At 34.1% G+C, this 14,837-nt stretch overlaps 2 protein-coding genes across 2 annotated transcripts; both read right to left on the reverse strand.

Annotated features, from left to right (window-relative positions):
- Nucleotides 1-34: 34 nt before the first annotated feature.
- On the reverse strand, nucleotides 35-4,046 carry LOC120081331 (fruit protein pKIWI502). Its single transcript, XM_039036084.1, has 5 exons — nucleotides 3,251-4,046; nucleotides 1,405-1,504; nucleotides 1,224-1,319; nucleotides 1,025-1,105; nucleotides 35-425 (listed from the first exon to the last, which is right to left on the reverse strand). The coding sequence occupies exons 1-5, from the start codon at nucleotides 3,829-3,831 to the stop codon at nucleotides 363-365; spliced, it is 921 nt and encodes a 306-aa protein (XP_038892012.1). The 5' UTR covers nucleotides 3,832-4,046; the 3' UTR covers nucleotides 35-362.
- Nucleotides 4,047-10,271: 6,225 nt separating this feature from the next.
- On the reverse strand, nucleotides 10,272-14,146 carry LOC120081727 (ATP synthase subunit beta, mitochondrial). The gene is made up of 9 exons (XM_039036826.1): nucleotides 13,573-14,146; nucleotides 12,798-12,873; nucleotides 12,618-12,706; nucleotides 12,400-12,517; nucleotides 12,213-12,316; nucleotides 11,941-12,099; nucleotides 11,580-11,804; nucleotides 11,194-11,505; nucleotides 10,272-10,732 (listed from the first exon to the last, which is right to left on the reverse strand). The coding sequence occupies exons 1-9, from the start codon at nucleotides 14,050-14,052 to the stop codon at nucleotides 10,619-10,621; spliced, it is 1,677 nt and encodes a 558-aa protein (XP_038892754.1). The 5' UTR covers nucleotides 14,053-14,146; the 3' UTR covers nucleotides 10,272-10,618.
- Nucleotides 14,147-14,837: the final 691 nt, after the last annotated feature.

Raw genomic sequence — 14,837 nt, forward strand, 5'->3', positions numbered from 1 at the left:
CAATATGACCAGAAAAATCATGCAAATTTGATCATCAACATGAAGCGTTTTCTGACTGTATTCTAAATTTATAGGGATCATCAAATATGAAAGTTTTCAATTTGCCAATATATAAAGTTCCAAGAAATTTCTAACCGTACATGTGAACCAGACCTCCAAATTAGAACAGATGGGAGGTAGGAGTCCTATAACTTAGCCGCGTCAGTCCTGAAAAATTTGGACAAAAATAGTGTTTTCTAGTCTCCAAAATACATTTATTGTGTTGTCCGAGCTGAGGTGCTTACCCTCAGCAGTAGGATGAAAAAATGATTATAAACATCTCTGACCAAATTGATGATACAACAATACTATTCTCTGTTTGTTCAAAAATTCTTTAGTATCTTCTCACTAGAGACTCCATCTGCTACAAGAATCGACGTAATTTCCTGGAAAACAGATATGAAAAATGAAACATTTGATTTACAGATAATCGTTTTAGTCAGGATATAACACAAAACTACTCGCCAATTATTTTCTCAACTAAATGATTTCACTAGGTCGTTCATTAACAACCAATAGCAGATGCAGTTACCATGAAAATATAACATACAAGCAGAACAAATGGTGATTTCAAGAATCTAGTGCTCGAGTAATCAAATCATATAGTAGCACTACAGCTAGCATGTTAGCATGTCCAAATTTTCAGATTTCGATAAGCATCAAAGGTTGAAATTTGTGGATAAATGATGCGGGTATGAGTTTCTAGCATGATTCACAAATAACATCAAATTTTTAGAGAGGGTTGAGACGTAGGTAGGTTTAATGCCTCCCTTTCGGACTTCAGTAGCTAGGTTTGCAATTATGATATTGGTTTTGTTCTTTTGGATTGGAGTTCACTTTTATAATTTGTTTTGGGCTCCTTTTATTCAGAATTGTTTTATGTATGACTGTATTCTTCTAATTTTCAATCTAACCAAAACAATAATAATAATAAAATAACAGCGAACTAAGAAATTAGTTATAATAACCATGGCATAGAGAGTACCTCGGTCATCTGTTTCTGACCACAGAGTATAGCACCTGTCGAAAGAGGGTCAAAAGCTTTCTTTGCTTTACTGAAGGTAGCCTATAAGAGAGAGCAAAAAAAAAAAAAAAAAAAAAAAATTGCCGGGTCTATTAACTCAAATTCCTACAATTTCAACAAAATTAGATAAGGGGAGAGAGACGTCTAAGATCAGACCTACCTGGACATAGCCACTTTCACCAGTCCAATCACTCCCAGGTTGTGACAATACTGGCACAACCTCAACACCAGATGATTCCCACTCATCAAATCTATCCTATAAAAGGAATAAACAAATGAATTTCACAGTTCTTGTTCTGTAGATGGCAAGCCACAATGCAACAAGCAAAGACTAACTAGACCTGATAAGCCATTCTTTTGAGGTTTCTTGCCCCATAATATAGCCTCACATCAGACCTCTTACTGGCACCGAAGCCTGACTCAATCAGAGATCGTATCGGACTACACAAAAAAAGGCAAATAAACAGTCAGACCAGCAAATCAAACGGACAGTGAAAAGACTGAAAGTTATTTCTACTGTGTATGGCCAATTTGGTTCACAATGAAGTATACCAAGTTCTTTGACCTTGGGACAACTGGACACATTGAGCAGCAAAGTAGCAACACTCTAATGTATAATTGTGTGGCTGTGTACTTGAAAACATTCAAATAAATTATGAAATAAGAGAAGTAGATTTTAGAGGCAGGAGAGAGAACAGTTCAATATGAATCTGTTACAAATCAAATCAAATCAAACGCTACAATTGTAACACTTCCATATCCTATGGCTAAGGAATACCCAGAATCAAACACTTCATTGATAAAAAGTTCTCATCATCACACGCCAGCATACTATCCATTTTTTTTTTTCAAGGCAAATACCCAGAATACAGAGCCTATAAAGCAAATGAAAAACAAGACCTATAACTAACACATCCTACACATAAGGAGAGCAAAGGGTAAAATATGTTCCATATAATAAGCCAATGACCAATTATGAACAACAAAAATATCAAATGTTAAGCTAATATTAACCATTTGAACAACAAAAATAAGGTTATGAACTGACACAAACTCCTCCTAGGGGATTGGAGGGGCAGACAGGTATCAACCCACATTTCATTACACTTATCGCACTATCTATTGATACACAACCAACTGGGAACAACGCCCCAGGGGAGGGGGGGCCTTATTTAAGACTGATATACAACCAACCACGAACAACAAAAATATAAAATGCTTTGAACTTCAAAAGGAAACATATTCTAACTTAAAACATTTTAATGAAGATTCAATTGTTAATCACAAATGTAGAAAATGCTCTAAGCAACTACCAACTACCAACTAATCAAACCTGCATTCTAAATGAAAAACGTGAAGTTCAATTTTCACCTGATTGTGAATTGAAGTAGCAACTTTGAATCGAGTTACAAAAAAAGGGAAGAAAAAAAAAAGCTTAACAACTTTGGACTTGAGCAAGCACACTTTAGCAAAAAATTCTCAAAATTTCAGAGAACAGAGACGATGATTTAATATTCGGTTGAGTGAACTCTGCACAGAAGCTAAGTTCAGACACGTCAAAACTATTTAATTTGAATAATTCCTCAGACAATATTGGTTTCAACAACTTTCTGTTTGCTCAGAAGTATGCTTGCAACGGTAGGATTACAATAATGATCTTGATATCATCTCAAACATATACTCCATTTTTCCAAAAAACTCTAATTGGCATTAATGTCTTTAGAGTTTATCCACTGTTTGGGCACTTCAGACATATAGAAGATGCAAAATGTGAACCAACACTTCCATTTTTGTGATAGTTTCTTCTAGGGACCTGATCAACATCTGAATTCCATGCAAAGAAAATCCAGTTACAAACTGTCTCAAAGGTGTCCAACTGAAAGCGCTCTGCCCTGACCTTAACAAGCAACTCAAAATTACCACTTTTTCCTTTCCATTTTCTACACAAGGAGCTAAAGCTAAAGAAAACCAGATCAATATGTAGCCTTGCGGAGCTTACAAATATTAACCACAAATCGAGGTTCAAAATCTTCTGATTTTAATTCGTTCTTTGATTGTTCGAGACAACAAATCCATGAGTCCGAAGAAAATTAACAAAGAACATAAAACTAGAAAACAAAGCATGCCGGGATACGTTAAGCTAAAGGAGAATGAACTTTTCTTCTAAAACGAGAAAGAGGGGCGCACCTGATTCCGGATCCAGTAGCAAAAATCAAAACGGTAGGGTAATCTTGAGGCGGCGCGATTTGATCGACATCGAATCCCCTCCCCATGACCTGACTGAGTTGCACGACATCTCCTTTCTTCAATCCACAGAGAAGCTCAGCGATTGAGCCCTCCACGCTCTTCACCAAGAACTGGAACACGCCTTCCGCAGACGCAAGTAACGGAGGAGACGCAATGGCAAGGAACGTCGGTTTCTCCACGTCGGGGACACGAAGCTGCAGGTACTGACCAGCACGCGTGTGAGAAGCAGCGAGGTCCGGCGCGTCGGACACGTCTATGGAAACGTGGAAGAGAGACTCGGCGGCAGGCTCGATTTCGGCGAGAGGAGCTTGAGTCCAAGCAGCGGTGTCCTGGCGTACGGCAGCAGCAGCAGCGGTAGCGAATCGGGGGGCGTGCTGTCGGAGGTTGAATCTAAGATGGCCGGGGCTCAGGCGGCGGAAGAGAGACATGGAAGAGGGAGGAGGGGGAAAGAGGGCATGGGGATGGGGAGGGGGAGGGGGAAGGGAGAGAGAAGAATTAGGGAAGGAAATGGAGATAGACATGGAGATGGGAGCTCTGTTATATTTCGGAGTTTTGTGTTGATGGCGGAGAAAGGAACGAAATGCGGCCGGCGGCTTCGGCGAGAAGGTAGGTTGCGATGAGGTGGCGATTTGATAGAACGCGCCGCTAAAACCAAATAATCGGAGCAAGTTTAATTGGATCTCCACGTGGCGTTCTTACAGACGATTCTTGGATGCTGGGGATAACTGGATCGATCGCCTTTGTTTGGAGCATTCTCACGAAAAATGATCAGTAGTAGCACGATTAAGTTTTCAATTTACAAAATTAGCATTTTTTTTTAATGTTTTGAGTATATAATCTTTTCAAATCTTATATTATTTACAAATGTTCTCCAAATTTAGTTATACTTATTAAATATTATATCAAATTATTACGTAATTTTTTAAATTTTTAACATAATTTATGTTTTCACAAGGGTGAGATATGAATTTCTAAAATTTCAAATGGATCTTCTAGTTATCAAAATAGATTTTTTCAAATTGATTCAACATTTTAAAATTTTGGAAAGATCAAATTTTACAAAAAATTGGATAAGATTTGGGATATACCTAGAATCTTGATGTTAATCTTACCTAGGATTCCATCGAGAAAGCTCAAATATATGAATTTTGATGCTACTTATGTCTGACATTTAACCAAGAAAGCTCAAATATATAGAATCTTGGTGTTACTTTATCAAGGATTAACGAGATGCACATAATCTCGACGTATAATCTGGTTAAATCTATTGAGAAAACTCCAAACAATCAAAAAGTTGAAAATTTTTTATTTTTTAACTAAAATTTCATGGTCGATCTCATCTGAGATAGACCAAGAAAAACTATTTTTACGAGTTTTTTTTAAAAAAAAATGCTAGTTTGTAAGGTAAAAAACTTAAATGTATTGTTTTTGACAATTTTCCTTTCTCATTCGTTAGATTTTATTTTTTTTTTAATCGCAGGGTTCATTTGAAATTCGACTGTAGAATTTTTGTAGAGGATTTTAAAAATAGATTTTTTAAAAAAAAGGAAAATATTTACACGAAATAATCAAATTTAATCATCTTCTCACTTCTCCCTCTTCCACCTTCTCTGTCTTCCTTGCCTCTCCATCTCCTTTGGATTCAGAGCCTCCATTCCTCCCTCCAAAACTTGCAAACTAGTCCTCACCTCAACTTGATTCAGACTCTCCATTCCTCTCTCCAAAACCTTCATAGCCACATTTCTTCATTTATCCCCAATTTCTTTAATCCATTTCAACTCCTCATCAATGACATAAATGCCTGCAAGGTCAAACTCATTGCAAAGGCTCAAGATCTCGCAATGCACCTGGGCGGCCTTAGCAAGATCTAGCTGCTCCGGCTCATCAGCAGATGCAGAATCAAGGTCCCTAAGCTTTTTCGACAAACAAAGGGCACAGATCGTATGCTGAAGAAACTCAGTTTGATGAAGATTGGAGAATTGAATAGTCTTGGTAGAAACAACATTTCTAGGTTTAGAAAGCTCGGATCGAACATGACGAACGATGAATTGGAGGGAGGAGACAACAGATCGAACAGAGTGGAGAGGGCATTCTTAGTGTGCTTGAGAAATGAGGGTTGAGAAAGTAGATCATTGTGGTAGGAGAATACCTCACTACAAAGCTGATTTGAGGAGACAGATGACCTTCTGAAGCTTATCGGCAGTGGAGGTTAGTGAGCTAGAAAAGAGAGTAGCGAAGGAGAATGAATGGATAGAAGTCTATCAGTGTCTATCAGTAATAGAAAACTGATAGAAGTCTATCATTGATAGACACTGATAAAAGTCTATCAGTATCTATCAATGATCAAAACTAATAGAAGTCTATCATTGATACTACCAGTAATATAAACTAATATAAGTTTATTATTGCTAGAGGTTGATAGAAGTCTATCAGTGTCTATCAATGATAGAAACTGACAAAAATCTATCACTGATAGAAATCGATACAAGTCTATCATTGATAGAGGCTGTAGAAGTCTATCAATGTCTATCTGTGATTGAAATTGACAAAAATCTATCATTGATAGAAATTGATACAAGTCTATCATTGATAAACGTTGGTAAAAATCTATCAGTGTCTACCAGTGATAGAAACTTATAGAAGTCCATCACTGATAAACGTTGGTAAAAATCTATCAGTGTCTACCAGTGATAGAAACTAATAGAAGTCTATCATAGATATTATCAGCGATTGAAATTGATATAAGTCTGATAAACGCTGATAAAAATCTATCAGAGTCTATCAGTTTTTTTTTTTTTTGTTATTTCTGTAAATAGTTTGACATTTTTCTAAATTGATACAATTATTAATTAGGATTTAAACTGATAGAACCTCCAAAGTCCAAGGGTATAAATTGATATTTCTTCAAAAAGAAAAAATATTTAGTTTAACGACAAAGAATTGTGCAAATTACATTTTTTTTCTCTAAGGTTTAATGTTGAATTATATTGGGTCATTGAGGTCTTAAAAGTTACGTTTTTTGTTCCAAGGTTTGAAAAATAATTCTAATTTGTCACTTAGTACAAATTGACCGTTAGTTGACTAACTTCTAAGCACATTTTAAGTACATTTTCTAGTATATATATATATGAGAGTGTTCTCTTAAAAATTTGTTATAACTACAATGAATCCTTAAAATAGGTGGAAATTTTCTAATCAATATTGTTAGTGCCTTTTGAAAAAGTCAAAAACGGCATAATTCAACTGACATAAAGAACGTACTATCAACTTCAACTTTAAATATTTTATCTCCCTTTCTATATTGTAAAAACTAAACGTATGTTTAAAAGAGTTGGCTTGAGTTTATAAGTAAAAATGTCAATGAAAATATTTGTATTTTAAGTTTCTAGTAGTCATTATTAAGTGATATTTTAAAGTAAACATTGTGATTTGAACAAATTCTTTAATATCCATGCGTGGAGCATGAAGATAAAAGTCAGATTAAAAAAATATGATAAATTATGACATTAGATAGCAATTATGAATCAATTTGAGCATATAAAGTATTGATTATTATTTTAAAAGGTCTCTGAATCAATCCTCCATCATATAATAATTATTTTTTTAGTACACACCATATAATTATTGAACTTAAGAAAAAGATAGCATTTATGTTTCCTCGAAGTACAAATAGGGATTAAATTTCGTTTTGGGATTTTTCTTTTCCAAACAAATATACTAATCAAATTCAAAATATTAGTAGATAAAATATAATATAAAAAACTTACCAATATGATAAATAGAGATGTCCATTTATTAGACCCAAAAAAAGACGAAAAATACCCAATTGAACGAAAAATTGGAGAAAGAGCAAGGAGTATTTTCTCTCCGTTCTAAACGAAGATGGGAACAGAGAATACATTCTCCGTCCCGCTCCACTATTTTTTTCTTATATATAGTATATACGTATATATTATTTTTTATATACGTATTTTCTTCTTGTAATAATATATATATATGAACTTGCATTACGTGAGTTTAAACTCAGTGAATTTATTTTTATTAGTTTTTTCTAATCAGTTTTAATGAGTTATTTTAAAATACTTCAATAATTATGTCTAATTTGCATCTCAATGTTTTGTTTATATACTTCAATATATATATATGTATATATATTGGTGGAGTCAGAAATTCTATATAGGAGGCACTATATGTACAAATCTAACGGAAAAAAAACTCTAAATGAATATAAAAAAAAGCGTTCATAACTCTACAAATTAACTAATTTGATACATTACAATTGTCATGTACGAGTTTTCATGTTTTGAAATCGATCCATGATAACTTCAGTATCTAACTTATCAAATAAATCCTTTTCAATATAGGTCATAAGACAATCATTCATCCATTGACCTCCCATTCATTACGCAATCAAGTCTTTACAATATGCATAGCAGAAAATGTTCTCTCTACAATAGTTATGGCAACATGTAAAATCAACGTCAATGCGAGTAATTTGTAAACTAATGGATAAACCTTGTCTTATTTGTCATGACCATTTTTACTGCAAGATCATATATGTTTTTTAGCTCAACAAACTCAATATTCGAACGCATATCAATAATTTTGAAGTTTATCCTCAAGCATAAAGAGTTCAATAGCTGAAAAGCTTTTTTGAGTAAAATTGAGTAAGTTAACTAAGTTTTTTTTTCATCTAAAGAAACAAATGAATTACTCAGATTTAGACATGTTACATAAAGAAGTAATTCGGTATTTGTTTCAATAAAATGATTAAGCAACTCTTGAAGTTGCATATCAATGATGGCATAGAAAACTTCAACACGATACGTCCTTGAATTAGAAACAGGTCATCCATTTTAAGGACTTCAATATCATGACTATAAAAGAAATAAAAAACCATACTCAATAACGAATTGCAATCAGATTCTCTTGTTTTATGCAGTATTTTTTTTATATAAAATTTGACTAAATTTATTTCATTTATAATATCTTAGACCAAGATCTACTAGTAGTTCTTCTAGATTTATTTATGTATAAGATTGATTCAATCTAAAACATTTTTCTTCTTTGAAGGTGATACCTCTACCGTCTCTATTGTTGTTTTTCTTTTATAATATCTCTCCAATTTTGAATTAAATCTACAAAAGTATTAATAATAAGAATATTACATTCTATTATATAGATTTAAAATAATAAAAACTTAAAATCTAAGAATATTTTAAAACTTACAAGTAATGTGAATGTAAAAATAACATGGAAACAAACAAAAATATATATAACGTAATGTGAATATAAAAATTATGTAAAAAAATGAACGAAACCATTTTAATAGAATGTTCTTGAGAGTTGAGATTGAAAAAGTGAATTTTGAAAAGAAGAAAAAAGTTTATAAACTGCCCAACTTTATTATCGATAAAAATAATATTGTTTGACTATTTATTTATTAAAAAAAAGACACATTATATTTTAAAACGCACATTTTTTATTAACTTTCCTTTATTAGGATTTACACTTTAAAAGCCCATTAGAGAAAAAATCTGGGTAAAAAGTCATTTAAAAATCAAAATAAAAAATTGATATGCTATAGGATTTGAACCCTTGTGATTTACAAAAACATACAACACTTCACACTAACAAACTAGGACCAATAACATTATTTAAATTGAACTTTCATATATATATATATATATATATATATATATATATCACTTTATAATTTATATAAATTGAGGGGAGACACGTGTCCCTACGTAGTTCCACCCAGGTATGTTATATATATATATATATATAAACTTTATTATTTTAAGACCTAAATGTTGTAATATTTAAGTGGAAGTTTTTTTGACAAAATATTTAAAATCCAAGGTTGAGAATATATAAGTTTTGATTTATAATATTTAAAATGACTCATTTAATATATAAATTTTTCTAAGGTTGAGAATAATAATTTACAAAATAAATAATTTAAAAATCCAAATGGGTAAATTTTTTCCCACAAGGAACCCAATTCTCCATGGGAATCTTCGGGAATTTTGTGGGAATGAGAATTGAAATAGGAGGGCAAAGATAGGGACGGGAAAACCTTCTCCGTTTCCACCCCGTGGACATCTCTAATTACAAGGTTTAGATAGTTTATCATCATATCGATAGTAAGAGTCTATTAGCGTAGTTCATATCACTCGAGTTTATCATCAATGATAGAAGTCCATCGCTAGAAGACTTTGCTACATTTATAATTTTTTTTAAAGTGCTTGGTTTTTATCCCTAAATATACTACCAATTGCAATTACACTTTCAAGCCTTCGTCCCCGTCTATAATATAATGACTTTTCTTGATCTTACATATCTTCTTGAGCTAAAAAAAAAAACTATTTATTATTAAGATAAAATACTTTTTTGTCCCTAGGTTTTGAGTGTAATTTCCACTTGATCTCTACCTTTTCAAATGTTACATATTTGATTTTAAAATTTTCAGTTTTATTTTAATTTAATCCCTAAATTTCAAAACTTTTGAAATATAAGTTTCGTTTCAAATTGGTCCAGGTTTCAAGATTCTATATTTTTAACCTCAAATTTTCATTGAATATTCACTTCCAATCATTAAAGTTAATTTCTATTCATTAATTAAATTTTAAATTTAATTTTAAAAATGATAAAAAATAGTAAAACTTAATTAATCATAATTCTTTTAATGATTTTAAATTTATTAAAATATAGTAATACTAAAATCGAAAAATGAAAAAACCTAAGGACTATATCAAACTCAAAACTCAAAACTTAAAAGGATATTTTTCCCTTGAAAGAAATTCCAAAACCTATTCCACACCAGTAAACTACATGATAACAAATTTAAAAATTTTAAAAGATCTAACAAGTCTACTTTCTAAAGTTCATGAGAGAAAAACAAAGGAATCAATTTTCTCTACTTAGAAAAAGAAAAATAAAATGAGGAATTTCATCATTATAATAACAAGGGTTTTGATTATGTGGGTAAAAAAGTTCTCAAAAGGGAAAAATTGTACAAGTTCGACCTGCTGTTTCCTCCCCTTATTAAAAGAAGAAAGACAAGAAGAAAAGGCCTAAAGGAGCAGAAGAGGGAGAAGCCGAAGGCGGGTGAAAAACTCTCTTTCAGATTCTGCAAAATAAACTAAAACAAAGCAGAAGGATCTCTGGTTCCGTTGCATCTGAAAAAAATAATTATGAAAAGCCTGTTGCTGGCATCGCCAGCACATCACCTAAAATTATTAATTTTCATAATTATCAAGATGATGAACAAGAAATGAAAAAGGAAAAAAAAAACAGAGTAAACTATGCAGCAGATTCCTTGGCGATCTTCTCTGCCTTGGCAATCACTTCCTCAATACCTCCGACCATGTAAAATGATTGTTCTGGAAGATCATCGTACTTCCCATCCAACACCCCCTATTCATACAACAAAACAAGAACAAACCCATTAGTTTGAGGGATAACTCTTTGATTTTTAGTTTTGAGTTTTTAAAATTAAGGTTTATACACACGCACTCTTCTACAAAAGTCAAGTAGATTTTTTTTTGGTATGTGACTATGAATTCAAATGTTTTTAAGAAAGATGAAGTCCGATGTAAAGGATGGTGAAGAAACAAGTACAATTTTCAAAAACCAAACTATTATCGAGGCCTGCAACAATTTATAATCTGTCTTTCGAGGCATCTACACAAGCATGTTGGTCGCATCGGGCATATCCCCAACTAAAGTGTTTTAGTGTGTCTAAGAGGTTTTAGGGACGTTTCTTGTTCATACTATGGAAAAATTAAATGAAAATTGCCACCTACAAGAAAACTAAATTGACATATGAGTCTAAGACAGACAATATATATCTGCATGTAAATGATTCTAAAAAATACCTGGAAGCTGGTAATGCTCTCTTTCAACTCGACGTATTTTCCGGGAGCACCCGTGAACACTTCTGCGACATGGAAAGGCTGACTCAAGAACCTTTGGATCTTACGAGCACGTGCAACCGTCAACTTGTCATCTTCACTAAGCTCATCCATACCCAAAATGGCAATAATATCTTGCAAGTTCTTGTAATTTTGAAGGACCTTCTGTACCCCACGAGCAGTATTATAGTGATCCTCTCCCAAAATATGAGGAGAAAGCATTCGAGATGTAGAGTCCAATGGATCGACAGCAGGATAGATACCAAGCTCAGAGATCTGTTTACAGTAAAAGAATCAGATAGAGTAGAATATAACATATGCAACCATCTCAGAAATAAAACTGATTGCACCTGTCGAGACAACACAGTTGTTGCATCCAAGTGAGCAAATGTGGTAGCAGGGGCAGGATCTGTCAAGTCATCAGCAGGCACGTAGATAGCTTGAACTGAAGTGATAGAACCTTTCTTTGTGGTTGTGATACGCTCTTGAAGGCCTCCAAGATCAGTAGCAAGGGTTGGTTGGTAACCGACAGCAGATGGGATACGACCAAGCAAAGCAGACACTTCTGAGTTAGCCTGCGAGTCAAATGAAGATGATAAGTTGTAATAACACAAGCTGTTAATCGGGATCTCAATACGACATTGCCACACCAAGATCTTTGACAAAACAACCCATTTATAACTTATAAGAACCTCAGAGCACAAGTTTTACCTGGGTAAAACGGAAAATGTTGTCAATGAAGAGAAGCACATCTTGCCCTTCAGCATCACGGAAGTGCTCAGCCACAGTTAGTCCAGTAAGACCAACACGAGCACGAGCACCCGGGGGCTCATTCATTTGACCATAGACAAGGGCACATTTGCTATCAGCCTAATAAAGAAAAAGCACAGTAACTCACTTTGGTAAGAAATGGAGATGAAATAGAATTTCATTATATAAAGCCAGAGGTATTAAAGAAGAAAAAAGAAAAATGTTTCTGGTACCTGTTTGTCACCTAGCTTGATGACACCACTTTCAATCATTTCCCTGTACAAGTCATTGCCTTCGCGCGTCCGTTCCCCAACACCAGCAAACACGGAAAATCCACCTGATAAAGGGAGAAAGTTAAGATTTAAATACAGTAATAATTGTAGCAGAAAACCCCTTTTAGAATTATTTCATAAAACCCACCATGAGCTTTGGCTACATTGTTAATAAGTTCCATAATCAGAACAGTCTTTCCTACACCAGCACCACCAAACAGCCCAATCTTTCCTCCTCTTTGGTATGGTGCAAGAAGGTCAACAACCTATAGCCAAAAAAGCAGTATGTGTGACTTACATTACACATGTGCCACAGTTCATCTCATCTGAGTATAAAACAGAGTCATTCTGGATTCCTTATTGTACCTTGATACCAGTGACAAGAATTTGCTGTTCCGTTGCCTGCTCAACAAATGCTGGAGCTTCTCTATGAATTGGTAGGAAGTGGTCCGTCTCTGTTAAACACGACATAGTTATAAATCATCTATGCCAAACCCAAATTAACAGTTAAAATTGCATTGCTTGCGGGATTTCAAGATTTCTTACTAAGATCGCCTCTCTCATCAATGGGTTCTCCAATAACATTTATGATACGGCCAAGTGTAGCCCTACCGACAGGCACCTGTCAATTTTTAAAAAAATTAAACAACTCTCATGAAATATGCTAAATAAGGTTGGGTAAAAAGATAGATAACCAAGAAACAAATTGTCCAAAAGGCAAATCAAACGTAATATATGATAAAGAAATAGGAGCTAAACATAATAAAACGCATGATGTCTTAATCAGTAGAAGAACCAATCAAGCTCAAAAACGTGCATCAGCTGCAGCAGTCAACAGGGACATACAGGAGTAGATGATCACACTACACAATACCAATTCACCATTTAATAAAAGATGGTAAACGGGAGCACGAGATTTAGTATAAACTAACCAATATTCAAATCTCATCTATTAAGCATTAGCCTGTTTTAAAACTAAAATATTTCACGCAGGAACAGGTCAAGAGAAGACTTCCTTTATACTGACGTTATCATAACAAGGGGAAATCAGCCGATCACATATTAGTCATAAGTTAATTACTAATTTTATAACTCCCTAAAACAGACGCCCACATCCATTCATCCTGCTAAAATTTCCCACATAAATCTTACACTGCGTATAAAATTAAAGGCAACAAAAGTAACAATAACAAAGGGATCTAAGGATATCACTGATCACCATCTTCACGACAACACAACCAAAAGCCAAAACGTAAATAAACAACAAAAAATCATTTGACCTAATCAAATCGATAGTGAGAAAGCAAATACGAAAACTTACAGTGATAGGAGAACCAGTATTGAGCACACGCTGTCCTCTAACAAGCCCTTCAGTCCCATCCATAGCAATAGTCCTAACCATGTTCTCCCCCAAATGCTGAGCAACCTCGAGCACTAAACGGATCGAATGGTCAAGCACCTCAAGAGCCGTCAAGATAGGCGGCAATCCTTCATCAAATCTCACATCGACAACAGCACCGATCACCTGACAGACCTGTCCGACCGCACCAGCACCAGTAAACTCATCAGTGATCTTCCCTCCTTTTCCAGCGTCCTTGGCCGGAGGCGGTGGTGATGGAGGCGCAGCCGCCGCAGCAGAAGTCGCATACTCAGCTACGCGAGAGAGAATATACCCATAAGGAGAAGCGCGTGAGGTTGTAGTGGGAGAAATCCTTGGATTGGGATGGGAAAGAGGAGATCTGGAGGAAGCTCTTCGGGCGGAGGATCTGAGAAGAGAGTAGAGAAGTCTACGTGAAGCCATCGCTAGGGCTTCAGAGAGTTGAGGAGTGAGAAAGGAAAACGGGAGAGAAAGAGAGTTCCAAAGGCTTTGATCGACTCCCTGGCTTTATGCTGTTACGCTACAATAGGGAATATTAATTATTATTTATTATTTAGTTTTTTTTCAATTATTTTTTTACTTTTTACTTTTTCTTTTTCGCGTTAAAATTGCCTCTTTACATGAATCAGCCTTTTACCAGGAAAATTGGGACAATATATAAAACGATGTCGTTTCAGCTGTTCTGTGTGTTTTTTTTTTCCTTTTTATTATTATTTTTTTCCATCTTTCCTTTTATTTCGCTTTTTCCCTTTTGAATTGGGTTTACGTTTACAGGATGGCTTCGTTGGTCGCTCCACTTAACTAGGAAACAAAAGTCAAAATTCTTACTGGACTGCATTTTTAGCCCAATGGGCTATGGATTTACTCTTTTGCCCCAGTCGGCTTTGGTTTTTACCCAAATATAGAACCACTTTCATGGTCAAAACTAACGTGGGCTTTTATTTGTTGGGATTTCTGCATAGAAAATCTAAAAATAAGGACTAATCAATGTCTATACATTTCATTTTTTTTTATAAGTAATGCCTATTGAACTTTATTTTTTAACTAATATTAGTAGTTATTTACAATTTTGGCATTGCCCTACACACACTTATATATATAATTCTCTCTTTTATATATAATTCTCTCTCCCCTTTGCATATATTCTCTCTCCCTAATAATACATGTCATATATTATTTCCCCCATGATTCATGCTCATTTCTTCCTC

The sequence above is a fragment of the Benincasa hispida genome, chromosome 7 (genome assembly GCF_009727055.1).
Source record: "Benincasa hispida cultivar B227 chromosome 7, ASM972705v1, whole genome shotgun sequence".
In the NCBI taxonomy this organism is placed as follows: Eukaryota; Viridiplantae; Streptophyta; class Magnoliopsida; order Cucurbitales; family Cucurbitaceae; genus Benincasa; species Benincasa hispida.

Excerpts from the sequence above, each read along its gene's own strand:
- LOC120081331 (XM_039036084.1), bottom strand. The coding sequence starts at position 3,831 with ATGTCTATCTCCATTTCCTTCCCTAATTCTTCTCTCTCCCTTCCCCCT. Across the intron at positions 1,505-3,250 it reads GCTACTGGATCCGGAATCAG|TCCGATACGATCTCTGATTG; the intron begins GTGCGCCCCTCT and ends TTTTTTGTGTAG. Across the intron at positions 426-1,024 it reads GTCAGAAACAGATGACCGAG|GAAATTACGTCGATTCTTGT; the intron begins GTACTCTCTATG and ends TCTGTTTTCCAG.
- LOC120081727 (XM_039036826.1), bottom strand. The coding sequence starts at position 14,052 with ATGGCTTCACGTAGACTTCTCTACTCTCTTCTCAGATCCTCCGCCCGA. Across the intron at positions 12,874-13,572 it reads ATACTGGTTCTCCTATCACT|GTGCCTGTCGGTAGGGCTAC; the intron begins GTAAGTTTTCGT and ends AAAAATTGACAG. Across the intron at positions 12,518-12,617 it reads TTCTTGTCACTGGTATCAAG|GTTGTTGACCTTCTTGCACC; the intron begins GTACAATAAGGA and ends TTTTGGCTATAG.